The 27,790-nt window shown below is 45.2% G+C and overlaps 1 protein-coding gene across 1 annotated transcript; it reads left to right on the top strand.

Annotated features, from left to right (window-relative positions):
• The first annotated feature begins 3,041 nt into the window (after positions 1-3,041).
• LGALSL (galectin like) lies at positions 3,042-12,688 on the top strand. The gene is made up of 5 exons (XM_082303015.1): positions 3,042-3,263; positions 3,381-3,452; positions 3,623-3,711; positions 4,177-4,354; positions 7,037-12,688. The coding sequence occupies exons 1-5, from the start codon at positions 3,231-3,233 to the stop codon at positions 7,178-7,180; spliced, it is 516 nt and encodes a 171-aa protein (XP_082159141.1). The 5' UTR covers positions 3,042-3,230; the 3' UTR covers positions 7,181-12,688.
• Positions 12,689-27,790: the final 15,102 nt, after the last annotated feature.

Genomic DNA, 27,790 nt, shown 5'->3' with positions numbered 1-27,790 from the left:
CAGGCATGAGGAGAGTAATGTCAGTGGTAATGGGGCAAGAAAGGCAGGGTAATTATACCGCACCAAATTTGCAATCATGCTGCATTCCTTGCCAGTGAAGGCCAGCTAAGAATTAGATACACCTTTTTAAATCATCAAAGGGAGTGGCTGCAAGATATAAGGTGCTGGGATTAAGATGAAGTTCTGGGTTTGCCAGTTCTCAGCAATGGCTTTGGTGGTTGGGCTGGGCATGTCATTAACTGCTCCCAAATGGTGTTCACGCCATGCCACTTCTTTTTAATCTTTATATGATTCTCTGCATTTCAAGAGTCCCAGGCTCCCACTGAGCAAAAGGCTGTACAAACCCAGAAATGGAAGACAATACCTATCCACAAGGTTTTTTGCACTTGGTCAACCAGACAAGTTTGGTAACTTGTACCTCAGCACCATTTCGGTGGTGCACAAATATTTATCATGTTGCTCCAGCTACTACCACAAGGTCTGCAAGCTCAGGCCCTCAAGCATGATAACTCAAGAGCTTCCCTGCCAAGAAAGCTGTTAAAAATACTGAATGGGGGCTATTTTGTACAGATGATTTAACAAGCACTACATGGGTGAGGGAACAGATTTGGCTCAGACCTCTCCTTTCTCAGAAGAACAAGCACAGGAGCTTAGGTGAAGCCCTCACCCTGCAGCTCTTTGCAGAGGGGAACCTGCTGGGAAGCTGGGTCCCAAGGAAGCCCCTCCATGGGTGAGAGGCACAGTGCTGCCCAGAAATGGAACCCTGCTCCATGGACTGCTGGGCAAGGCAGGTAATCTCCTGGAGAACACCTCCCTCAGAGAAACTACAGGAGTGACGATCACGCAGGCAGGACAGCAGCACACAGAGGCAGAGCTCCTCTCTGGCTGCCTCACATTGTTCGTGGTGTACACAGGATCTTCAGTGTCATCCTGGGCTGTTAAAGGTTAAGAGGATAACACAGCACAGAAACAGAAAGGCACAGAACACCACAGCTTTAAAAACTCATGAATGTCCTTTTCCATCAAAATTCCATAGTGTAGGTTGTTCCAGTCAATCCATGGCCAACAAAACAAATGCTGCACTTGTGCTAGTTTGGGGAAAACATGCCAAAAAGACAAGCACAAGGCAAAGCAGCTAGCCAAATGGACAAGTCTTGCTATTTAATTCTTTTGAAATGACAAAGTTCATTTAAAACCAGCTACAAAACAAATACATAATGATGGCCTCTTCCTTCATAAAACATCATGCTTTGGCACAAACGACTGGCTGGCCTGATTTTATGTCCAATGAATTTAATCTTAACCAACAAAGTGGCTCTCTGTACAGCAGAGAAGACAAAGGGTTCTTAAAAGAGCTCTTTGGACAATGTGCAACACCATACAACTAAATGAAAAAAAAAAAAAACTTAGGATGATTTCTGTTTTCTCTTAGGCCAACAAAAAAGAAAACATAATGCAGTTGGCATCAGCATCGTGGTGAGGTGAGCAGCACACAGGAGCTGAAACCCAGCAAACTAATTCCGGTTCCACTTTGTGGTAAACTTGTGAATGCACTCACCTGACCACTGTAAAGCCATCTGTTTCTGATGTGTGATGGGTTTGTGTTACTGCTCTATTTACAAATTCAGTCTCCAGCTTTTCCGTGTGGTGATGAGACATCCAGTGTTTTGGCAGGAAGGAAACAGTCCAGTGGTTTTCCCATGCCAAGACCTGGGCCACAGGGATGCTCACTGCCTTTGTGCCCAGCTGTGCTGATACACCCTAAAGAAGCCATGACTTCAGTACGTGACTTCCAAACATGAGCTTCTATGAGCCATCCCCAGCTGGGCACCCAGAGAGGAAAACATGCCCAAATTAGTGGGCACTACTGAAAAAGTAGCCAAGCCTCTAAACACTTGCACAATCTGTACTTACACTCAGTACCTCTTGATTTCTCAAATGGCATCACCTACTGATTGCAAGTGTTTCCCAACGGACACCATCATATTGAAACCCTAAATATTGCAGTGACTTTGCTTCTCCCACTCCACTTTACTCAATGTAATTAATCCTCACAGCGCCTCAGAGGAGGAAGGACAGGGACATTCACCAACCCAGCCCAGCGTGGAAGCGAGAGGCACGAAAAGCCAAGGGACCTGTGCGAGGTCCTGCAGAGCACGTGCCAAGTCCAGTTGCTGTGTCACGTTTCTAAAGGGATGCTCACGCCACCAAATCCCAGTGGTGAGGAAGTGGTAAGAAAGCCTTCCTCAATTCCCCCCACCCAAGACCCTGAACTCATCAAAAGGACCACGACAGCATGTTTGGCGGGTTGAGTCACTCCTGCTGTGGTACAGGCGAGGGATTCCTGGCGTGGCACGAGCAGGGCCGGCGGCTTCGGGCGGAGGTCGCCGTACTCCCGCAGAGCGGGACACCCGCAGACGCCGCCGCGTTGCATAACGACGGCCACTGCATGTCAATGGGAGCTCACCGGCACGGGCCGGCTTATGCAATTACCGCACCTCGCCGGAGGCTACAGGGACGGCGGGCCCACGGGAGCTGCGGCCGCACTCGGCCGGGAGACTGCCCTCACCCTCCGGCCGGAGCTCTGCCCACCGACCCCGCTCGGGGTCTCAGCCCCCTGAGGGTCCCCGCCACGAGGCACGGACGGGAGCGGGGTGGAGGTTCATTTCCAAAGGCCCGAGCCGTGCCCCCACCTCTGGAGGAGGGGAGTCACCCAGGACGCCCGGCTCGGCACATCCTCGTTGCCGGGGTGTCCAAGCTCGGACATAAAGGTGATCCCTGACATGATGAGCGCGGGGCTCCTGCGGCCCCTCCCCAGGCACCCATCACCTGCAGGCGCCAGGTGAGGGGCCCGGACTGGCGGGGCCCGGGCTCACCGCCGTCCCCCCAGCCCAGCGGAGCCGCGCTCTCCCCGTACGCCGAGGGACGGCCCCGCCGCGGGGCTGCGGAGCGGAGGAAGCGGCAGCAGCCCCCGCCCCGCCCTGCCCGGCTCCCCCTCGGGCCAAGGGCTGGGCTCCCCGCCGGGCGAGGCAGTGCCAGCCGGCCACCTCCCCTCCTCCTCTTCCTCCTCCTCCTCCTCCTCGCCTTCCTACTTCTGCACCGGCTCCGCTCCGGCTCCGCCGCTACCCCTCCGCCGCCGGGGCTGCCACAGACCCCCCTCCCTCCATCCCTCCCGCCCTCTCCCCCGCCCTCCGCCCTGTCCCCAGCGCCGCCGCCGCCGCTTCCACAAGATGGCGGGGACCGTGGCCGAGCGGGACGCGCTGGTGAGTGCGGCTGTGGGCACCGGGACGGGGCTGGGGGCCGGGCAGGGCACCTGCGGAGCGGGGCGGGCTGGGGGGCTCCACCTGGCCCTGCCTCAGCGGTCCCCTTTTTACCTGCAGAAAATAGAGGACGGACATTTAAACAACTCCCTGGGATCTCCGGTGCAAGCTGATGTGTATTTCCCTCGCCTGGTAAATCACCTTTGTTTAATTTTTTTTTTTTTTTTAGGGTGGGGGTGGTGGTGTATTTTATTTTGTCAACCCCTTTACTCCCCCCCCGCCCCCGCTCAGCTCCGGCTGCACAAGGGCGGCCGCTGCTGATGCCGAGCTGACCCTCGCCACCTTCCCCCTGTCCTTTCCAGATCGTTCCCTTCTGTGGGCACATCAAAGGAGGAATGAGGCCGGGAAAGAAGATCTTAGTTATGGGCATAGTGGACCTCAACCCCGAGAGGTAACACCTGGGCAGGGCTGCCCGCACCGGAGGCACCGGGCCCGGGGAGGGGGCGAAGGGGGCGACCACCCTCACGTACACACACACACATCCACACGGATCCCTCCTTTCTGGAAAGGATTATTTTTATCATTTTAAATATAGCATGCTGATTTCTCCTTTGACCCATAGAGGGGGCATTTCTTCAAGGGATTCCGTTTTCACTTGAGAGTGAAGAAGCATATCAAGCATATCTGTCTGCATATATGTACACATATATGCACAACGCCATGCACACACACACATATATATGCCATAACCATGTCCTTGTCTCTGCTGAGCTTTCAGAGAGCTTTGAACAAGCTGATCTGTCTTCCACCCTGAGCTGCTATATGGCTTCAATAAGCTGAGAAATAAGACTGGCGGCATTTGGGGCTTATTTGATTTTTTTCTGGCTGAATGAGAACTGTTCTGTTTGTGTTGCAGCTTTGGCATCAGTCTGACTTGTGGAGAGTCAGAAGATCCTCCTGCAGATGTAGCCATAGAACTGAAAGCTGTGTTTACAGAGAGACAGTTTGTCAGAAACTCTTGTGTAGCCGGAGAATGGGGGGAAGAGCAGTCATCTATTCCTTACTTTCCATTTATACCGGACCAGCCTTTTAGGGTGAGTACCGGGATGGCAGTGGCTAACACCGTGTCTGATAAAGTGTCATTTGATATGAGTTGCAGGAGAACCTGACGTGCCTTTCATGAAATCAGTGTAGCCTGCACTGCTCCAGTTGAGACACCAGTTGCTGGTTTGTTTGTATCCATCGAGTTGCATGGAGATCCCACTGCTACGTGCAGCTGCAGGCAGTTCAGATGGGGCTGTGAACACCTCACCTGGGTGCTATGACAAGTCAGAGGTTGTAATACTGTGTGATGAAGCACAATTTCCTGAGCTTAGTTTTATACCCATAAATTAAGAAATACCTCTATGTTATTACAGGCAGTGCATTACAAGTTATTACTGGAGAATGTTAATATTCAGTGGGACTGCTGTATATTTTGATGGTTTTTTTAATGGACATACCATTTGCAATTTAGTGCAGCTAATAAGGATCGTGTTCATCCTTTGTCTCCAGGGATGTTACGTTAAGGTTGACCGTAGGTCTTCGTATTAGCAGATTAAACAGCTAAGCAATAGTGGTATTCTTTTCTGAACCCTGGGATTAAACCTTCCGTCAAATTTAAATCTGTAGTCACTTGAAACTGGTGTATATGGAAAGTGCTGTGGTGCTGTGGATGGACTGGGATGACCTAGAAGCGGATTCCCATCTGTAGTGTTTATGGTTATGTGAAGATGTCTTTGCAAATCAGGACTAACAAAGTATGCAGCTGCAGAGGGCTGCTTCTCTCTCACTACATTGAGGAAAAAAGGCTGCATGCCTTTTCCATGCAGCTGACCCAGAAAACCCCTCCTCTTCCCTGTCCCTCTTAAAAAACCTTACTGGCCCCTCTGCTAAATGCCAGTGCTGTGACCAGCTGCCAAACTCTTAATCCTTCTTGCCCCCAAGATAATCTCCCCCAACCCCAAAAGCTCGCCATCTCCCCAGATGCTTGGTGTTTAAGAGGGTGTTTATGACTGGTTTTGCTGCAAATTGGTTGCGCTCTACTTGCTTCTACCAACTCACCCTCCCATCAGAACTGGCAACACCCTTTGCTGGTGTGGGAAATGCACTTGAAAAGGCTTGGAGGCTGGGTCCTGCTCCATCTGAGAGGGTTCCACTGCCTCCTGCACTGGGTGGTGCCTGGGCCCTCAGACAAGCCAGATAAATTACCCAGAGCAAGTTTTGTGCATGTCCCACTAATGACAGTTGAAGTTACAGGACAGCAATAGCGCACATTTAGCATGGGAGACTGTAGAAAGGGAGTTGTTCTTTTGCCTTTTTTTCCTTCTTTTTTCCCAAATGCCCAAATGGAATTGAGGCTCCCAATTGACTTTGGACCTTTGTTGGTCTCCCTCTCAGTGAATAAATTAAACTATTAAGTGTTCTTGCCAGCTACTTGTGATCCAGTCCAGTTAGCACTGTGGCGTGGCCGCGGGTGATGTGAAAAGCGGACCGTGAGCAGTGTTAACCATATCTTTTACATAACAAGGCCTCAGGCAGGCACTGCTGCAGTGACACAGGAGCTCCGTGGCAGCACAGCCGCTTCCCTGGTACCTGGTGCGCTACCAGGGATCCAGGAGTTCCAGCCCTCCTGGACTGCCTGCTGCCATTTCTCCCATTGCAACGTACTCTAAGTCACTTGGGCTTTGGCTCAGTCCGTTTGTCATGGGCCCTGTTCCCATTTTTATACACTGTAATAGCAGCAGAGTCAAGTGTCTGGTAGCAGCATTTCACTCCAGACTTCCAGCCTCTGGAAATGACCCAGGATTTACATGTGGCTTCCCTGAAGATTTTCTCCTTAGTGTGTCTAGATCTAGAGGTCTCCAAGGGCCTGTAAAAGTGCACGTTCTGTACTCTCGTGTCCCAGCTTCCTGCCTGGGCACTTCCAGCAAAGCTTAACAACAGGGCACCCTCTCAAGCCACCCCTAACATCAGGAAACTCTCAACGTGTCCAAGCTTGTTCAGCTCCAGACTTTGTTGCTTTTCCAGAGTATTTCTGCAGGTCTCTCAGCAGGAGGGATGAGCTGTGTCCCTCCCTGATCCTGTTTGTGCATCCTGCGAACAGTCTAGCTGAATTCCAGCAATCCTGCACTGCATTTCCTTCACTGCAGCCCCAGGATGGGGTCTAGTCTGACGGGGACTGTCTGCAGCCCCGGGAGTGAAGGGTTTCCAGTTCTGCAGTAGCTGTGTATGTGTGGGAGGGGAGGACAAACTTACATCCCCCTTCCGTGTTTACTCCCTTCCAGTAAATTAAAAGCAGCATGGAAAGCATTGCTGAGGGAACTGCCCAGTTATGCAGCAAAAAAACCCCCCCACCAAAACCAACAACTTTGTAGCAAGGAATGTAAAGTTTGGGTTGGAGATAAAATTTCCTCCTCCTGTGATTAGCAGTTTGAGTCTGTTTCTGGCATTACTCCAAGACACAAAACCTCCCAGTAGCCAGTGGACTGAGTTCCAGCGTGCTTACTGCTACGGCAACGTGAGATTGGATTAATGTCCCTGTTCAGCAAGAGCAGATCCATCATAGTGTAACTGGTGTCAAAGGCACAAACTGGTCTCAGCCTTGCCTCTTGCATGGCACATAAGTAGCACAATGTGCAGCTGCACCAACACTATTTGAAGTGCTCTTTGTGTGCTGTGAAGTAACTTCCCAGTTACACTGTGAACAACATGCTTCAATGTTCTATCTTTTACAGGTTGAGATACTTTGTGAGCATCCCCGTTTTAGAATATTTGTGGATGGACATCAGCTCTTTGATTTTTACCACCGTATTGAAACACTCTCAGCAATTGACACAATAAAGATAAATGGAGATCTTCAGCTTACAAAACTGGGCTGAGCTTGTTAGGACTGCAGATTCCAAACCAGCTCAGGTGCCATCGTCTGTTGGGAGCAGTGACAGCCGGCTCTGGACACAGCTATGGTAGGAAGGCTGCCCTGTTCCTTTTCCGCATGCAGTTCTTCACTCCTGTGCCGATGAACCGGGCTGTTTTTTATCCTAATGAAGAGCACTGTTGGTTAATAGACATTGAGCCATTTTTCTTGGATCAAAATAGCCCACCTGTGCTGGATAATCAAATTGGAATGGATTCAGAAAGACTTGCAGTCTTGTTTCAAATCTCACAGAAAAGGCAGTCTCTGAAATGCAGCGCTAAAACCGGTTACTGAACAGTAGTGACAACAAAAACAAGTTTTTCTTTTGCAAATACTGTTTCTGCACTGAAGTGGAGTAGTGTAGCACAACATAGGGCCACGTGCTGACGTCCTTACCCAGGGCCTGAGCCTGGTTCCATGGAAATCAATGGCAAAACTCCCACTCACTTTAATGGGGTACAATCAAACTGTCTAGTCCTTAGTCAAGCACAATTCCCACTGATTTCTATGGCATTTTTGCACACGCCTTGGGGCCTGCCCTTCTGCTGGTGTAAATCAGCATTAACTCCATAGCTTGTAATGGAATTTTGCTGATTGCCCTCAGCTGTTGGTTTGCCCCAAGGACTGTGCAAAAATTGACTGAGGGTGTGTGGACACAGCCTGTGTATTTTAGTCAGGGAATTTGCATAGAATGTAGATTGTTATGAGTTTTTGCACAACGTATTGTTAATACAATTTTTAAAACTTATCTGTAGTTTATTTATTTATACTCATTGTATGTATTATTAGTAAAAATGAACAATCTTTCTGACGGTTAAGAACAGCAAAGTGTAAACATTTTGAATGTACAAAATGTCTTAGGTTCTTTGGGTAAACTTTACATATCGTTCTTGAAAAACCATGTTTCCTATCGCACATTTAGTTACATTTTAATGGAGCCCTCTAGGCCCTGGGAAAACGTGGGCATGGTAGTTGGTGAGGGGAACTCTGCATATTCACTAGAATCTGTTTTTCAGGGCTTACTAACTTTGCTGCACAGGATAGGTTTGAGTTGAAGTCGATCCATTTTAAAAATTTAAACAGCAAATTTGTGGGTTTTACTGAGCTTTCATAACCTGAGAAAAAGTTAAATTTGGCAATCTCTTAGTTCAGAAAGAGAACCGGCCTCTTTCCAAGGGAGATGGGCGATTCTTTACACTTGTTTGAGAACATATTTGGCCTTTGATATGACAATTAAAACTTGTCTAGACAGCCAAGTTATTAATGCTTGAAAATCAGCTACGGCACATGAATAATAACTTTAAAAGTAGCTTTTTAAATAGTAGGTATAGCTGTATAAACACAGTCATTGCGCTACACTATAAGTGAACACAGCCACTTTTCTTGACTTCTTTAGGACTAAATACACTTTTTTTCCTTGGCTGCTCACAGTGGACTTTAGTGGGTCTTTCTGAGTAGTTATAATCATGATATAAACATACATTTAGGCAATTTTGAAAACACATAATATAGGGACTAAAACACAGACTATAAAAACATCCTTTGTAGCACAGTATTTAAGGAAAAAAAAAAAAAAGCCAACAAAAAGAGAAGAATCTCACAAATGGAACTATGTTAAACCTGCAATAAAAGTGGGGTTTAAAGCAACCAGAACTGGAATATCCAAAGTTAAGGGTAGAATGCCAATGCAAAGCCTCATTTTGTGCTAATTTGGCCTGCAGTTAAGAAGCCTTAGACTGCAGGCTGAAATTCCAACTGTGGCTCTAGTCCAAAGCCTGTTGAGGTCAATCAGAGTCCTCTGAGCATAGAAGCCTGATTCTTATTTCATGCAAGTGCAAATCTCTTTGTAAAGCCCGGGGGTTGTTGCTGCTGCTGCAGATGAATTAAGAATCAGGCTGCCACCTATAAAATACAAGTTAAAAATTTAATTTTTAGCCTTAACATTTGATGTTTCCTGACTTTTCTTCCTACTTCCAAAATAAAAGAGAACCTGTTGTTTTCCAGATGATCTTTTTATCTGGTGTGTGGCTTTTAAGCTGTACATCAGATTCTATTTGTACTCCACATTGAACTGAAATGTTCCTGTCTTGCTCTGTTTTTACTCTTTTACATGATACATAATGACTGTGTCATTTTCCATTGTATAAAGAATGCTGACAGTGTTTCGGTACAAAATATATTCTTAAAAATTATGATAATAAAAATCCAAGGGAAAGGTGCTTCTACATGAGGTATTTTGGATTTTTCTCCAGCTTGGAAATTCCCTATGGTTCCAAAGCTGATGCAGGCAGAAGATGAATTCTGTTTGGAGAGAAATTTAGCACCTAAATGTGCCTAGTGCTTTTTCCAGCTGGACATCCGAAGCCAGGTTTGCTGAGTGCCTGGGCCTGGCCTGCTGGGCCAGTGGGAAGTGTAAGTAGCACCATGACCCTACAGTAGCACAAACCCAAAGGGAATCTCCCTGACAGCCCACCAGTAGAGATTCCCCCTCCATGTCTTTACTGTATCCCAGAAAAAGTATTTTGGCTGCCTTGGATTTTCACAGCCCCCACACGTTTTCTCTCCTGCAGGGGCCCGGCACAGCACAGTGCCTACACCAGGATGCCAAGGTGAACTCAGTGCAGTGTCAGGGGCATCTCTGGGTGGAGCCAGGGCCTGGTGATCCTGCCTTGCTCCTGTTCCCACCCGCTGTGCTGGGCACTCCCATTTGTTCCTGCTCCAGGAGTTTGCTGTCTGGGGAAAATGCTCTCTTGACCCTGATTCTCCTTTTGCCTTTGCATAACTCTGCCACCTGATCCTGCCCTGTTGTGGTTTCTGAGCCAGGCTTTGAGGCAAGAAAGGCTGTGAATCCTCTTCTGATGGGTTATGGTTTGGCTGAGAGCTCAAGAAAGGGCAGAAAGTCGCAGTTAAAGAAAGCTTCCACATGTATCTGTCTATCACCTGATTGGAAGCCTTTTTATTTTTCTTTTGCTCTTGGCACTACCAGGTGATGGCAGGCGAAAAAAGGATGATGTCTGTGTAATCAAGGGCTGTTCCCCTCGTGCTTGACTTACACAGGCTGATCATGTTAAGAAGCAACTGAGAACACTTGAACGTGCAGTGTAAGTCAGAGAAAACTGAGGCCTTAATTGTTTCTACTCAGTTGGACTGTGGGTCAAATCCAAATGTTTCAAATGGGAGACTGCACTGCAAAATTTATACCTGAATTTTTCAGTCTCCACAATTTAAGGACTATTCGTATCTTCATTTTGGATATAAGCCCTAATAGACATGAAATAAAGACTGTTTCCAAAATAGGCCAGGTTTATAAAATGTTTTTCAGTAGGGACAAGTAGTCTGTGAGCTTCTTGGAAACTGCAGTTCTTCAGGACTTCAGGAGTGAATGAACCAGCCTTTGAAATCTTACGCTAAAATTTATTAGCTGAATATTTCCGTGGTTTCCTCTGAATGAGGAAGTTGATTCTGCAGAGAAAGAAGTCTTCAATGGGTAAAACCCATGTGCAGAATCACTCAACTTAGCATAGCTTTATTTTTCCAAAGAGGAAAAAGAAAAAAAACCGCAACTAACCAAAAATAATCACAACCAAATTATTTAGTTATGTTTGGGATTGGCTGTGATAAACCTGATTTGATTTAAATAAAACAAAACTAGGCTATTGCCTGTTCAGAAAGAGCGTTGAAATATTTCAGTGTCATGTGAGGTAGTCTGTCTAAACACATTTCACACAAACGCTTTTTCACAGACAACTTGCTAAAACTCTTACAAAATACCTTCTTTTTCTGTCACGATTAGAAATGTTTGCCCCACCTTGAAAGAACATTTTGTACTAAATATTCATATGTTGTCTATGAGAACTTGCACTAACATATTATATTCTCCCTCCCCTCCCTGGTTAGTTTAAGCAGAAATAGGCGTAATATTGCTAAACCGGTTGACTGTGACATGTGCTTGAGGCCTAGCATCTTTCTCAAGGGCTGTTTTGAGTAAACAGCCTGAAAACCAAAGGGAGAGCCTGAATCACCATTCTGCTATGCCAGCTTTCCACCCTTGTCACTCTCCTGCTGTGAGGCTGAGAGTGAAGCCCAGAGATTTTCACGCAGGGAACAGCACTGAGATTTTTAGCTTTGGCTTTGAAACTATTCACTGTGGAGGAAACAAGGCCAGAGTAGCCACAGCGCCCATCAGCTTGTTAGTGAGGTTGGGGTAGCATGATGCACTGTAGTCCGGACAGAGCAGGAGTTCAGAGGGCATTAGTGGGCATTTCAGAGCCAGACAAGAGCACAGGCTGTGGAGATACAGGGCAGCTTCCCAGGGATGGGTTTTTCCCACGTTTTTGGCTGGTACCTTCTGCAACCCCCTACCAGGACGTGGCAAAAACCAGCATTGCTTACAAGCTTGGACAGCATGGATTGGTTCATGTTCCTACTTGCCTGATGTGAAAGAGGCTCCCAAATAAATAACAGGAGAATATAGGAGTAGCCATGCCACTGAGGTATTTTTTTTCCACACTGACATTCAAGCGTTATATCCAATTTGAGGCTCATTTTGCCTCCTATCCACAGGAAATGTTCCCCCCAGAATACCTCAGCACTGTTTTCTGCACTGAGGCTACACAGAGACACTTCCATGCAGAAAACACAGAACCACAGTTCTGCTGAGCCAGTTAGCAACCTCCCAGCACCCCTGGAGCTGACGTGACAATGTAAGGAGCAAGAGTTGGGGGCTGAGACAGCCCCAAATGCCCTCTGTGATAAGCACAGAAGTAAGGAAGAAAAGCTTACGCCAGTGTAGGAACGGTAAGTGAGCTGGTGAGGGTTTTTGTAATCGTGGTATTGTTCTGATTTTCTCACGTGGACCAGAAAGCGCACAGGTGAAAGTCACTTTGCAATGAATGGTGTGCAGGGTTAGAACCAAGGCCAACCCAAACAGGCAGAAAAAAAATATTGAGCTGCAGACGCCCTATCTGGCTTTGATACACCCTCCCAGCTCCTCCCAGCAATCACTGCTGTTATGAACATAGACAATTACTACAACAAGGAGATTCAGCAGCATGTGCAACATCAAAATAATAAACTCCTACTCTTCCACAGGTCCTCCCTAGCTCCTGTTGCTAGGCCTCTCCATCTGTCTATCAACAAATAACTATGTCCTTCTGCTTTTAAAATCCATGTCAAAAATCCCTTTGACTTTCATGGAAATAGGTCCCTAAGAAAAGAGTTATTTCTAGCCCTCACTCTCCAGTTATTTTCAGCTGGGGCATACTCTAAAACTGAGTTTATTTTTAAGTGTGAATAGAGGACTATTTCTGACTGCATTATACATTGGATAGAGTCAACAGGAAGCACAGCCTCTCTCTGCTGCAGGAACACTGGTTTCACAGTTTGCTGGTGAAATGTCTTGTATTCCTTACCTTCTGATTTTAAAAAGTGAGAGTGTGCACAAAACGACCGGGCAATAACAGTAATATGTATCACTCACCACAGATCTATTTTTATGTGTTGTGTTGATTTCATAATGAACTTTTAATAACAATAAAACATGAAATCTTCACTAGGTTGTTCTGTCTTTTATCTGAACTATCAATGCTCATTACATATCCTCTTGACTTCTTTAACTTTGGCATTTTTATCTCCTGTTTTTCAGACTCTTTCCCTTATTAAACTGTAGTGTGAAACTTTAGAATGAGATGTGCAGCTTTGGTAGCAGCTTGTGTATAACTGCCTTACAGTTTAAATGCACCATACAGAACAACCAAATAACTTCATTAGAGGAAAGAAAAGCTTGCTGACTCTTGCAAGACTCCTGCTGACATCACTGGGCAGTGTAAGCCTCAGGAGTTAACAGGCACGACTCAGACCTCAGAGCCAGGCTATGAGACACAGGTCACTGATCACTTCTGCACAGGATAAAACAGCAGTGTAAGTCACACGTGTGTTTCAGCTCACTCCGGTGGGGCTGGATTCATAGGTGAGTGTTACAGGGTGAGTAAAACCACCAGATCAGCTCCAAGGGCACATTATCATGAGATCCAGTGTTTCACTTTTTGGTGTTACCTTAACTAAAGTTCACATTGGCCTGACTGAGTGCAAGAGGAAACTTTAAGGTCTCAGCTTCTCTCAGTTAAAGTTATTGAAAAATTCTGCGTGACCCAAGTGGGTAAGGGTTATGCCCTACATCCTGTTGTGGCTGTAAAACACAGAAGAGGTTTTCTGAGGAAAACCTCAAAATTCAAACGGTACTAAAGCAGCAGATGAACAGGTTTTGAATACAGCTAGTTCTGTGTTTTTTGTCCCAATAAAATGACTGATTCATATGCTGCACAGGAAGTTCATCCTAGCTCTAAGCCATGAGTATTAATCTGTGGCCATCCCTGCTCAAAGCTGGCCAGACACTGGGCCTTAGTTTACTGCACACAACCCTAAGAAGGAATATGTTGACATTTGGAGATTCTGAGATAAAACACAGCATTTGGTAACCTCAATGCAAACCAGAAATATCTGTGAATGGTATAAAAGCATCATCTAGTCCCCACCAGACAGCAGAACCACACAGCACCTGCAGAAGTGCCTGGGGGGATATTCAGAAGGGGGAATATACATTAAATTTCACCACTTGCATGGGCTAACTCCTACAGAGGCCCTTGGAAGGCTCTCGTGTGACCTCTAGTACCAAAGTAAACTACAGGCATGTTTTGGGGGGAAGGGAAGGGGTCAGCAGGACACCTGATGTGGCAAGAACCACGTGTACTTCTCTCCCATTCAGGTCAGTACTACAGACACCTCACAGCTGGGCCTTATTTTGGTGGAGTGTTTCTGAGCTTCAAGTGAAGCCAATTCATGTTGAGGGATTTACCCACAGGAATACCATGAATATGACTCTTTGCTAGCGCTGCACTTGATTTTATTTTTAAATTATGACTTTCACCACTTTTCTAAGAATAGAGGCTGGCTCTGAAATGCCACATCGGCTCCAGCATTCTTCAAAAGTTACACATTTCTTATCCTGTTGAGGTTTTGAGGCTTCAGTTTCCTCACTGGTGCCTTGCTAGACCAGGGCTGTGATGCCAGGAGGGGTCATTCTGTGAAAGACCCCAAGGAGGAGGTGTCTTTCAGCAGCTCTCTTCCCAGGAGTAAGAAGCAAGAACAAACCAGAGTAATGCTGACTTCTGGTTGGCAGAGCAGGGCTTCCTTGTGACTCTGAAAGGCAGGAACAAAAGCCTGGTTAATCAGAAAAACTGCACTGAAGCTGAACAGCAGATCTAAGCAGCAGAGAAAAGGAGGGTTTCAATACTAAGCAATCTGATACTAACAGCAGAGCCACGGGCTGGACTTGCTTCATTGGAGCAGAGAAGCAAAGCTCCATTCTGGTGGAGCAGCCTCTTGCCAAGCATGGATGGAGATGCTGGAGGTTTCTGACAGTGCTCAGTGGCTCTGCCTTCGCTTGGCTCCAGAAAAACCCTTTGATGGGCGAAAAGCCAGCGCTGACAGTATTGTAATGTATGACAAGCTCCAGTAGCAGCTCCAGCACTGCATGCTCCAAGAGGCAGAGAGGATTCTTTCCTGGCTGCTCTCTAAGAAATTTTCTGTTCAATGGGAAAGATAATGGCTGTCTAAGAGAGATCCAGACCAGAACTAAGGACAGAATATGGCTCTAGGTAGAAAAAACACTTTGGAAAGTAACAGATTGACTACAGCCTCCAGGGGAAAACAAAGTATTTTAATATAAAAGTACAAAGCATGCAGCAAGGATAGAGGGGCTCCTTTTACACCTCATTTGGGAAGAAAGATGCAATGAGCTACAGTGGCTATTAAACAGACTCTGAGGGACAAAACCGGGAGCAGCATTGGATTACTGTGTGAGTGCAGAACACGGCTTCCACATCCATTCCCCTCCATTTCCACTGCCTTTCCTCAGGGGTGGCCAGTCCTCTCCCTGTGAGAGAACCATGGCTGGAAACCCCACTGCCAGGGGAACTCTACTGTGGCTTCAGAGCTTTATGTGTCTTCTAACAGACACCAGCCAAGGTGTACTTTATTTAGTACCGCTCACTGAAGAACTTCAAAGCACTGACAAAATCTAAAATTACCATTAAGTCATGAATGGCCCTTGCCATTTCTAACAGTATTGCTGTTATTCTAGGGCAGGGAGAGGGAAGAGCAGAAATGCAACAGCCATTACTCAGCAGTCAGTGCTGTAATTTGGAATACGCTGATTTCCACACAATGCTCCATCACTGAGACTTTGGGCTACAACATTGAAGTTCAGGCTCCCAAGCACCCCCCCCTTTGCTCACCAGGCAGACATTATTTGGACAAAATATACAATGGCGAGGTTGAGTACAGCTATACACTGAGTAGCTCCTCTGGGATCAGAGGCACTATTTGTAATGCAAAATCCTTCCAAAATATGACTTTTTATAATAGTAAAAATGAATGGCATTCCATCAGTTTTTTTCACAGCCTTCACTGACTCACAGTGCTTTCAACTGCCATTTAAATAATGCAGAAGAGGAGATAGAACAAGATCAGGGAGTTTGCTGCACCTTAAATTTAGAAGATGATGTGCACACGTTTCCCTAGACAAAATACAGCAATCATAACCAGAGTGATGCAAAATCTCTCTTGATTTTGGTGGAAGTACACGGATAGCAACAGAGCACCTGCTGGAGTAGGAGCTGGTTTAAGGTTCCCATAATAAACCTTACCACTTTGAGCTACTCCAAAGATGCTCTCAAGCAAAATAACAGGATTTCATTAAGCAAAGGCAAGCACATGATTGTTTTAATGCAATGTAAAGCTGAAGCTGTGATAATGCAGGCTAGAATGTTTTTAAGTGAAAGGGAAATTAGTTGCAATTATAATTGTTGTAGTCTTTATATATTGTCAGCTGTATTGATTACCTTCTTCCTGTATGTGACTGGCAACTAGGGAACATGATCCATTACCTCATGCTAGTGTTGGAGAGCAGCAGAGATGGGTGTATTTTTAGAAACAAGATTCCTGCAGTGTAATTGTAGCAACTGGGTGATCATATACATGCATATTAAAATACCAACAGATGAATTCCTGGACAGTACCAGCAAACATTTCACTGTTTGGGGTAAGAGGAAAGGGCAAGAATGCACAGCTCAGGAATTCAACAACTGCAAGCACAGAGGTTTTACCTCTGAGAGTGTCCTCTGAGGGACGTGTGGCTCACATTGGCCAGTCTGAAAGGGAAGCTGTGAAAAGGCAGAATCTTTTCCTCTCTAGGATGAAAAGATATGAGGTCAGAGAGCCCATATGTCTCCTGTCCTACCTGGTCCCATTACACATGAGATTGTCTCTGTAGCAGTACAGTGAACTGATGGCCATCTCTCGGCATCCTTCAAGGGCTCAGTCCTGGGTCTCAGCTACCAGCGGGCAGTGTTTGGGGTGCCCGTGTTGCACAGCCAAGCATGGTGCAGAGGTCCCTGGCTCACTAAACCTCACCAGGACTGCAGAAGTGTAAGGCTGATTCCTGGGAACAAAACTATACAGATGTGGGCAGACAGCTGGGAGGGCCAAGTTGCTTGTAAGCAAACTTGGTTGTGAGGCAACCAGGGGCTGTCTGTGCAGGGCCGAAGTGTAGCAGCATCTGCTGGGAACTTACAGGTCTCATAAAGCATTTATTTGTCTCATGTCAGAGAAGCTGTTCCAGACTCTCTGGGAATTAATCAGCCAGGTTAACAGTCCTGCCATTGTGCTGGTTTAGACAGGACTTTTACAGGACCAGCAGAGGTCTGAAACTTTCCACTAAGAGCCAACCTAAGAGTCTGTAAGTAGAGCGGAACATGAGTTCACTTGTGGAAGAAATAACTAAAGTACACTTGAAGCATTCAGCAGTCACTCAGGTAGTGTCAGAATGCCAGAATCCCAGTAGACTGTTATTGTATCCAATATAAATAAACTGATGGTCACAGATCATCACAGGAGCATGGTGACCATTATACTTGATAAAACTGGCAGTTGCAAATAGCTCCCAGGCTTGGTCGTGTTAACTGGAATGTGTTTTGGAGGACAGCACAAAGGATGCTGTGACAGACAGCTGATGCCTTAGGTTTTAACACACATAGGCATCACAGCTTTAGCGTAGCTACCTCAGAAACCCAGTCAATAATCTTGAAATTTATGTTTTTACCACTGTTACTGCAGTGATTACAATTGGTGTTGGAGGCTATTTAATGCCTGATCTTTTGCAGGATCCTGTTACTTCTATACATGTGGATATTGTTCATGAGTGGCAACATACTACATGCAAAGAAAACCCCTGTCTGCCCTCAACATACCACTCTTCTGTCTCATTATATGCCCTTTCATCCTTTAATGGATGAATAAAGAGAAGACCATAACCTAACTTCTTAGTACCACTTAGCTTTCTTTACACTTTCATCATGTTTATTACCACCTTTTTCAAGGTACACAGACCTTTTCAACTTAATGACCAAATAACACACAGGAAACTTTTCTAAAAGATGTATTCAATCCACACTGTAAGAACTAACAGTCACCAAAGTAAATTGCAGGTGGTGGTGAATTGCCTAACATCCTGATGTAGAAGTAAGATAAAGGCCAAATCTGGGGGTGTAGCGCAGCACGAAATCCAAATGTACAGACTTTGCATATCAAGTTTTATCTTCATGTCAGAAAAGCCTGTAATTATGCTGAAATATGTGCTTTCAAGCTTTCCTACACCTGGCCTTAAGGAAACTCCCCCCACCCCAAACTGACTGCAGCCAGTGACTCCTTCCATGTCTTTCTCTCCCCACAAGGGATTTTAGACAGTGAATCTACATAGCCACGTCACCAGACCAAACAGACCTCCACCTTCTCAGCCTGTTCCCACCTGTCTCTGGCTAGCCTCCAGATAATTTTTGTGTCTTCCTTTATGTTATAGGCATCTTCTTCTACCTGCAGTGCTGGAAGGGAGTAGCCAGACCTGGCCTCTCAGAGCATACTGCTTCAGAGAGAAGATTTTGTTCTGGAGAGGGCATGGCAGGAAAAAATATCCTTCATAACATTCAGGGTGATGTGAGCCAGGTTTCAAATAGGAGGTCACAGCTTTCACTGCCAGAGGCTGCCACCCATCTCAGGCATGTAGCAGCTCCATTTGCCATCTTCTAAGCTGCTTAGTTTAGACCTCAAAGAGATTCAGAGGCAGATCCTGGTTACCTTCACAGGTTAACTGCCATTTAAGGCCATGAAGCCACAGGCTGTCCTGGTTGGCTTGCAGGTCTAGATCAGCATGCCAACACCTCCACAGCAACGTGTAACCATACACACAAATACAATTACACACACATTTATTGGGAGAAGGTGGTAGAGTGACTCCAACATGTGTCAACAGCTTCCTGGGGTGAGGATTTAAAAGTGCTATTTGGTGCAATAAAGGCTGGTGCTTAATACACAATTTTCTGCAAAGATGCCTTTTTTAAAAATTTTTTGCTTAGGTGAGCAGAGTGACTACATTAATGGGAAAACTGGAAGCCGTTCAAGCCTTTCAGTGGGTGAGGTATTTATGACACCTTCTGCAGAATCTAATTTCAGCTATGGTAATTTGGTCTGGTCTCTGTGGGTTCCCTATACAGGCAGTGGAAAGAGAGATGCTTCTCCAGAGGATGATTTAGCAGGGATGATTTTGGTGCCCTGATTTTCCAGAGGCCTTAGGTCCAATGATTATAAAGGAACCTTGAAGACACTCACATCCTACCAAACACCAAAATGTAGATGCCTGGTCTCCTTTTCACACACATATACATCCTATGTTTGAAGTTAAAAAACCAAATAAACCACATATGGAAACAGTAGACCAGAGATAGGTGGCTCCAGGTGTTTCCTTAAGTACTTAATAGGAAAGAAACTACCATCCTAAGAAAGTGAAAACCAGCAAAAGCTTTCAGTGCTGAAGGCAGAGGGTTATGTGTAACTAACACAATAAAGAAGACACTTGCAATTTTGCTTCCACAGGGGTTCACCTCTCCTGCCAGGCTTGGAAAAAGATCTGAATAAAAAGTGCTGGAAGAAGCCAAGGCACTTAGGGAGTGCCTGCACAACATCCCTCTTCAGCATTCCACAGTCAATGCAAGTGTCTTCTACACATGGGAGTAAGAAACAATACACTCTATCAACTAGAAATGCTAATGACGCGGGAAGGGCTCTATAAACACGTGACCTTTGCTTACTTTTAATTCCTTTCCATATTGCTGAGAGCAGAGTTTCCTATTAGTGAGAGCCAAAGTAATTATTGGTTACAGGAACTTCAAGTGGCTTACAAGCAGGTCCTGCATGGCCAGAAACAGGTGGCAATAGGAAAGCACTATGTGTCTCCCCTTCCACTGAAAGTAAAGCCAGATAAAGCAGAACTGTGTTTCCAGAGAGCAGATTTATCACTTTTCTTAGACTGAACAGGGCATATTTTTTCTCACTGTCCTTTTTGAATTGTTCAGCACTGGCACATATAGGAGGACACAGAACAGTGCCTTCTTGGAATTCAAAATATGCAATAGCTCTTGGCTGGGAGTTTATTTACAAACAGCACCAGAAATGCCAAATGTCTCAGTATTGAACCTTCGTTCCTTGGTGGTCTCCTACACGTGAATGTAGAAGAAACTGCTGGTACTCCACAGATGTTAAGGAGGTTACAGCAGCAAACAAATCTGACCTGAGCTGCTTTGGGTTGTCAGTTTTGTGTGTAGCTTACCATTTTTTCATAGAATCATAGAATATGCTGAGTTGGAAAGGACACATCAGTATCACTGAGTCCAACTCCTGACCCCGCAGAGGACACTCCAAGAGTCACACCCTGTGCTTGAGAGCGTTATACAAATACTTCTTGAACTCTGCCAGGCTTGGTGCTGTGACCATTTCCCTGGGAAGCCTCTTCAGTGCCCAGCCACCCTCTGGGTGAAGAACCTTTTCCTGATATCCAAGCTAAACCTCTCCCAACCCAGCTTCATGCCATTTCCCCAAGTCCTGTCACTGGTCATGAGAGTGAAGAGATCAGTGCTTGCCCCTCCACTCACTCCAGTGAGGATGTTGAAGACCCCAGTGAGGTCTCCCCTCAGTCTCCTCCAGGCTGATCAGACCAAGTGACCTCAGCCCTTCCTCACACGGCTTCCCCTCCAGACCCTTCATCATCTTCATAGCCCTCCTTTGGTCACACTGTAATAGATTAATGTCTTTTTCATATTGTGGTGCCCCAAATTGCACACAGGGCTGGAGGTGAGGCTGCACCAGTGCAGGGCAGAGCTGGACAATCCCCTCCCTTGACTCCAAAAGGGCCGAATGCCAGGGATGGGCAAATGATCACTACCTCCACAAAGTCTGATTCAGCCTGACAGGCGTTTCAGAGTGCTTTGCCAAACTATACATACATCAGATATTACTTATTAAGTGACGAGCTCGGGGGAATGGGCTCAGGTCACACCAATGTTGTGTGTGAGCGTGCTCACCCTCCTGTAAGGCTGGAGCCTTTACAAAGGATGGGGAATGGGCAGAGTGCCTGCAAACAGAAAGGGACAGGCCTGTGGCTCTGCACAGAGACAACACCCCTCCAGCTGTTTATTTAGCTGTAGTCAGAATGCATCCTATTTCGTGCATCTGCCAGCATACAGGAAAAATCTGTGGGATTGAAACCCCTTGCTCAGCAGATGCAGGACACAGCCTTTTTACTTTCTAAGACAATATTATTTTTATATGCAGTCTTAGCTAAACTCGGGAGTCACTCTAAGTTCCTTGTCCACTTTGTCCAGCTGAAGACTGAGCAAAGATTTGGGACTATGGACTCTCAACAGAGGGACAATGACATTTTGTTAAACCTGCAGACTTCAGACATACAACATTTTGAATTGACAAACATTTTTTAATGCTAGTGGGGCTCGGGATGGTGAGGTCTTTGGAGCATAGAGAATCAGTGTTTGAATTTTTTTTTTTTTTTTTACTTCTACCTATTTTATAGTCTCCATATCAGGATAATTCATTTTAATACTCCCCAGTGAAATGAGGAGAAAACCCTCAGATTCCTAATCAGGTTAAGACTATACTAAACCACAGGCAAAGATCTAGGCAGGGGTGATCCCACTCTGACAGAGTGACAGCACTAAAGATGTAATTTAAAGATAATGGAAGTCAAAGAATTAGAAGTCAAAGGACTTGGACACAGTCTTCTCACTTCTAATTGCAGCTGGCTGCTCTGCAGTATCCTCCAGAAGAATCTTACAGGGAAGCAGCTGTAAAAGACCATGCATCAAAGCCTCAGAGAAAACAATCTTCATGCAGACAAACAATATTAATCAACAAAGAAGCAGGCTCTCTGTTCTTTTTGTCCTTTGCAAGAAGAGTGTAAATACACACAGCCAGTCACACACAGATTTATTCCTGATCTTCAAAATTATTTTAACACCAACGAGTCCAAAGCCTGTATGTGTTTTAGGTAGATAACACTACAGCTTGTTGCTTTCTACCAACAAACCAACTTACCACCTACAATCTTTTGGGAGACCCCTCTCTTCTAGAAACTATTTTCTTGTTAAAAACAGTGATTCTGGTTTTCCATAGCTGAGCAATACCAGTGCAATGGGAAACACAATGAGCATCTTTGTGCACCAGTGAAAGTCCTGCAGTGGTCGTGCTTGCTTCCTGGGAGGTAAAATGGTTGAATTCAACATCAAGGTGTTAGATCAGCCTAAAAGAATTCACAGGAATACAACTGGTACTGGAAAGTTCACACAAATGCTGCATCTTTCCCACTAGCTGCCACAACTGCAGAGATTATTTCCTGTTCTTCATGGAACTCACTCATTCAGTATCATAATTTTTGACTTCCAAGAGAAAATTGGAGACCCCTACAGAGGCTTACCTAGGCCCAGCATTAGACTGGGGCCTCATACAGCTCTGAACTGCTCCTACCTGTTCCCTCTTATCAGTTCCAGTGCAGAAAAAGAAATGGCAAGATGCAGCTCAGGGTGTAACAGTCCAGCCTATCCCACAAAGAACCTGACACTTTTCACACACAAAGCTTTCCCACAGGCAAGAATGAGCCTTGAAAAGCTATAGAGGTAAGTTTATAATGCAGTGATGACTCCTATACAATCAAGAGAGCAAAACACACCACAGACACTTAACTGCACCGGGCCCTGGGGCACGCTTGCAGCTGTGCGATGCAACCAGAACGCTTCAGAAAGCAGAGCAGTAACAATTGTGAAAGGGGAAGAAACCTATCTGTTCCACTCTTAAACTGAATTAAAGGCACCACAATAGTGTGCATATAACAGAATCTGACTCAGGAGAAACTGGTCTGGCTCTGTAAAAGCAAAGCAGCTCCAAGGCAAACCTGAGCATGCAGTGACTCTGTCATGCTTTGTAGGGGTTATCACTCTGGTTTTCTTCCATATAGCACAGGATTGTAGCTCTGTCTGCCTGCACCTCTGTCAGATCAAGAAAGGGGGACTCTCCAGAGAAGTGGCCTAGCTAGTAAGGGTGTATAAATTGTCAGTCAAAACCACAGATGTGTAACTAACCCAGGCCTCTCTGAAGGCACAGCCTGTAGGATAATTTAAGCCTGTCTTGACAGTGTAGAACTACAGAATGGAAAAGTCTTCTGAGTGTAACCTGCTGTCAAATTGCATCTGAAGACATTTATGCAGAAAAAAGATCAGAAGACTCATGGCTCAGCAGCCACGAAGTGGATACACTGACCATCCCTGACTGGCTGGCCAGGAACAAGAGAAGAATAGGCCAGTTTGTGACAGCTACCCCAGCACGTTCAGTCTACATCTTCTTCACCCCTGAAGTAACTCTGCAAAGGGCCATCTGATAGCAATTGGGTTTCATCAGCACAATTCACACAAAATGATCCCAGAAGGTATAAGAGGGCATAGTTGTGGGGAGCAGTCGTGCTAAAATGCCAGGGTTATTTTTGAACAAAAGCTGGTTCACATCCCACTGCTTCTTTGAATAAGAGGACCAAGCATTTGACTGGTGGGAGATCTCTGCAGCGCTCCTGAGACTCCTTCCTGCTCCACATGAGGATATGCACAGGAGTCTTTGCTCCTTGAAAAACCCAGGCTGTTGCCAACAGGTTTTGTACCAAGAATTAACTGCTGCTCAAAGAACTGTGAATGATCCCATAAACTGCAGCATTTGAGACAGGCCGCCAAGGAGCCAAAGGCCTGATTCTGGGAGATAGCTGCATGACTAGCAAGGGTCATGAGTCTTGGCCTCTCCACAGGGGAGAACTTGTTGGAAACTCCACTCAGTACGAAACAGTGGTTTATACCCAGTATAAGAACAGTGAGTTACTAAGGATATGCTCTCTGCCCACGGGATGTCTTGCCAAAGAAGACAAGGCCATTTGCAGCAAAATATGGATAAATATGGATAAAATACGAATTATGGCCAAATTTGGAAATAATTATGTTTCCTCTGCTCCTACAACATTCCACAACTGGACAATTGGCCCAATGCCATTTCCATGCAAACCAACTGGGGGTTGCCGTCAGTCATTCATTTAAATCCACTGAACTGCTGACCTACATCTGACCAAACAGACAGAAAAAACCCTTTGGCCTACATTATAAGCAATTCAATAAATGCAGGGAAATCGAGACAAAAGATTCTTCTTCAAAACATCAGCTTGGTGATCAGCTTGTGCTGGAAATCGAGGCTCCTTGCAAGAAGCACCAGACCCTATAAACTGAAAGATTTATTATGTGTATTACATTTTTTTCAGCTCAGTAGTTAAAAACTGAAAACTGTGAGCCAAATTCACTGCTAATGCACACCCCTTGAGTTCAGTAAGTTTAGAGATGGGGGGACTGCAGCTCACTGCTCCCTTGAAATGCCACAGGCTGCTCTTAGACTGCATGTTTGGCACAGAGATGCAGAGAATGGTGAGGAGGAGACACATCCTGGCAAGGGCTCCTGCAGACCACATCAGTGACTCCATGTAAGCCTGATGGGATCGTATTTGCTTCCTAGAAGCAAGAGGCTGACTCAGAGATGGCATCCTTTTCCCAGTGCTGAAACCCAGTTAGCCACAATTTAGAAAGAGGGGCCTAATGAACTTAAACAGATTGCTCAGGTACTTGGATTTACCTAATCTCATCTTTCCTAGCTCTCTTCATGGAAACAGAGCTGGTTCAGCTGCTCTCCAGAGATCTCTGACTGATCCTGGATATAGAAGGGGTGAAGGTTGGACTTTTCGTCTCATCTGCCCCACTGTCTGTGCTTGTCTTTGGCATCCTGCTGTTTCCCTCCCTGAACTGTTCTCCACACTCCTCTCTGCCTGCTCCTTCCACCACTCAGCCTGTTCTCGGTACAAATGTCAGGAGAGAGCCTCTTCTTTCTGCTTGTGAGACAACAACGGGAAGACACAGGCACCCCAACAGATTCCTCCATCTGAGGGTCTCATCCTGACTGCTGGTGCAGCCAAAGGTTGTAGCATGCAGGACTTGGGCAGCTGGGGCTGACATTCTGTCAGCATTCAAACACATTTTAGCTACTTGGAACATGGTATTTCCTCTCCTGATTCTGTCTTCTTGTTTATAACAATAACCCTGTCAGGTAGTTTAGGGTCAGATACGGCCAATCTCACACATTTCTTGTGCAAGAGCTTTCAAGGAAGCAGTGCTTTTTTTTCTGAGATCTAGCCTCCTTATGTGCCTACATCCCAGATGCTTTGCATCTCAATGAATGTAGATCAAGAAAGCAAACCTACTGCAGAAAAATATGACAGAGGATAAAATTGGAATATATGGCTCTGAAACAAGGCATCAGATATGAGTCTGAAAGACAATGAGAAAGATTTTGACAAATAAACAAGGCAACAGATATAAGTCTGAAAGACAATGAGAAGGATTTTGAAAAATACCTATGAAATAAAGCACTTTCCTTGCATAGCAGTTGCATTTGAGACGTAAGTTGCCATTAACCCAGAAAAACCTCTGCCATTTCCATTTTAAAACCTGAAACCGAATGCTACTAAAAGGACATGACCTTTGCGAAAAAAATCTCAAAATTATTTTTATTGATAAGAATCACTGCCAGTCACACAACATCGGTTTGTTAGGAAAACTTAATCAAAACATCTGAACCTGACACCTGAATTTCAGCAACTGTGTTGACATACATAAATGAAATGAACTTGTGTGATTAAAACAGGATATTGCAGATCTTCTTAAGTATATGTTAAAAAAAACCAAACAGCTGTAAAGGTAAGTTTCAGTGTTCCTAAACCTCAAAAAAACACAACCAAACAAAATACCGCCAGACTCTAAAATGCCTTAGAAATGAAAATGTCTTCAAATAGATGTTAATAGAGAATACAGGAATGTATACTACTACCCTGCACAGGTTGGTATGCAAGAGGCTGCTGGCATAGTGCCTATTACATACACAGAGTGAGTAGTTTGTACCTTGGAATTTCCTATCAGCTGATCTTCAAGGGTGTTGGAAGCTCTTGACTCCTGCCTCACAGAAAGGAGCTGACACACCAGGGAGGAGGACGACTTTGAAAATCAACTCACCTTTGCCCAATAAATGAATGAGATCATTAAAACAGAATAATGGTCTTAACCACTTTTAAGCACTTCTCATCTTAAATGTAAAAAGCTCACAAGCCAAGCCTCTTAAAGGCAAGGGACTGTCTTGAAATGAATAATTTTGATTTCTTTTCTTATGGGCTTTCTGCATTTAGAGCCTGTACGAAGAAAAAAACAAAACAAAAGCCAACAGGAACCAAACCAAACCAATTAGTTGCACTAGAAAGCTTTGCTACTGTAGGCACTAGAAATCTTGCTTTCCTGCTGACAGCTGAGGTACTCACACGATACTAGGAGAAGTAAATATTGTCAGACCTTGGTTTGGTTATGGACTCTGCTGACAAGCCTTGCCACCATTAATATGTACATGCACTAAAATACACTTTGCACACCTCGCTGATGAGTTATATATGCAAATGTGTTGAGGCCAGGTGAACACATAATATTGCTACACTGAAGTCATTAACTTGTGCGACTTGGAGGATGTGGTCTAGGCCACAGCAGGTAAAATGAGGCTCTTTAAACATTCATGATCTGGTTCATCCACTGGGTAACCCTCATATGGCAAGAATGTGAGCCTTCATGTTCATTAGATGCTCCAAATCAGCTGCAAACATGGTCAAGACTCAGAAAAGAGTTCTTTAAAAGAAACATACAACCAAACCAAACCAAACAAAAAACTCAGTCCAAAACAAAACAAAACAAACCCCACAACAACAACAAAACAAAACAAAAAAGTCCCCCAAAACAAAAAACCCCAAAAACAACCCCCCCACCCCACCCCAACGCTCCCAACAAACACTGTTGCGTGCCAACAACTGTATTCTTGCCCAAATAAACCTGAGCCAAAACTCAAAGAACCTACATTCAGATGTAGGAGACTTCTAAAATAACTGCCACTACATCTGTCTTCTCTAACTCCACAGGGTTCTTTGTAGTTAATACATTCAGTATAAAGACAATTCTGGAATTTTTAATGGCTTGATAATCACAAGAGAATGGGCTGCTGATACAGCAATGCCTTCTCACTTTTGTACAATGATTCTGGCGAAGATATCCAGGGAGACTTGTGAAAATAATATAATAACAAACTTGCACTCCACCAAACAGAGCACTTATATGTTTCACCTGAAACATATGTTACAATGTTTTATATTTTATGCCATTGCAACTAGAACAGAATGGACACAGTCCCCTGCTTGAGGAGCTGGGAAAAGCTAAACCACCTTTGCTGGATCCCCAAAACCAGAGAAACCAGTGCCTGGTCATTCTGCATGCCCAGAGGTCAGTGCTAAAGGGAGTAGCAGTGATGCAGAAGACATGGGCAGTTTGCAGACCCGAATGAGCTCTTCACAAGGGGGCTCTCATGTGGCTGGATGATGCCGTGGGGCCAAGAAGGGCGCTCCTGGCTCCCTCAGCTCTAACACAGATGATGCCCTGGGGAGGAGCCAGACAGGCTGCACTGATTTGGGATGGAGCTAAAGGCACCAACCACTCCCCAAAGAAACATGTATCCACTGCTCCTAGATCTGTTTTACCATCTTCCCACGCCAAAGGACAGTGGGGTTTAGTAACAGGCTGCTTTAGCAACAGTTCATTCTCTGCTCGGCTGCAGCTTTGTTTAACTCAGCTAACAGTAACTGCAGATTTTTTCTTTTATTGACTGATGCCCATTTAGAAGCCAGCAGAAAGCACATATTATTCATTCAGCTAGCTTTCATAATGCCCACCTTATGAAACCACAGCCACAAAAAACTTTCATATAAAGCGTTCGAGGTTGATTGGTGAATTCAGTCAGAAAAGACCTTTCTGCTTGATAATGTAGTTGTAGGGGTTATTTCAGCTATAAGGGTCTAAGATAGATGCAGTTTTACTGAATTTAAAACATTTCAGAGAAATGTGCCAATTCAGTTTCATGTCAGAATGAGAAAAAGTCAAAACACTCTGTGAAGATGAATTGCAATGATTTCACAGAATATTATAATCATAGAATATGCTGAGTTGGAAGGGACAGGTCA

The sequence above is a fragment of the Coloeus monedula genome, assembly GCF_965178545.1.
Source record: "Coloeus monedula genome assembly, chromosome: 2".
NCBI lineage: Eukaryota > Metazoa > Chordata > Aves > Passeriformes > Corvidae > Coloeus > Coloeus monedula.
Note: the sequence above shows the minus strand (reverse complement) of the source record. Positions and strands in the feature narration are given on the sequence as shown.

Bases quoted from the DNA above. Each gene is read 5' to 3' on its own strand.
- LGALSL (XM_082303015.1), top strand. From the start codon at position 3,231: ATGGCGGGGACCGTGGCCGAGCGGGACGCGCTG. The intron at 3,264-3,380 runs GTGAGTGCGGCT...TTTTACCTGCAG, and splicing joins TGGCCGAGCGGGACGCGCTG to AAAATAGAGGACGGACATTT. The intron at 4,355-7,036 runs GTGAGTACCGGG...TATCTTTTACAG, and splicing joins TACCGGACCAGCCTTTTAGG to GTTGAGATACTTTGTGAGCA.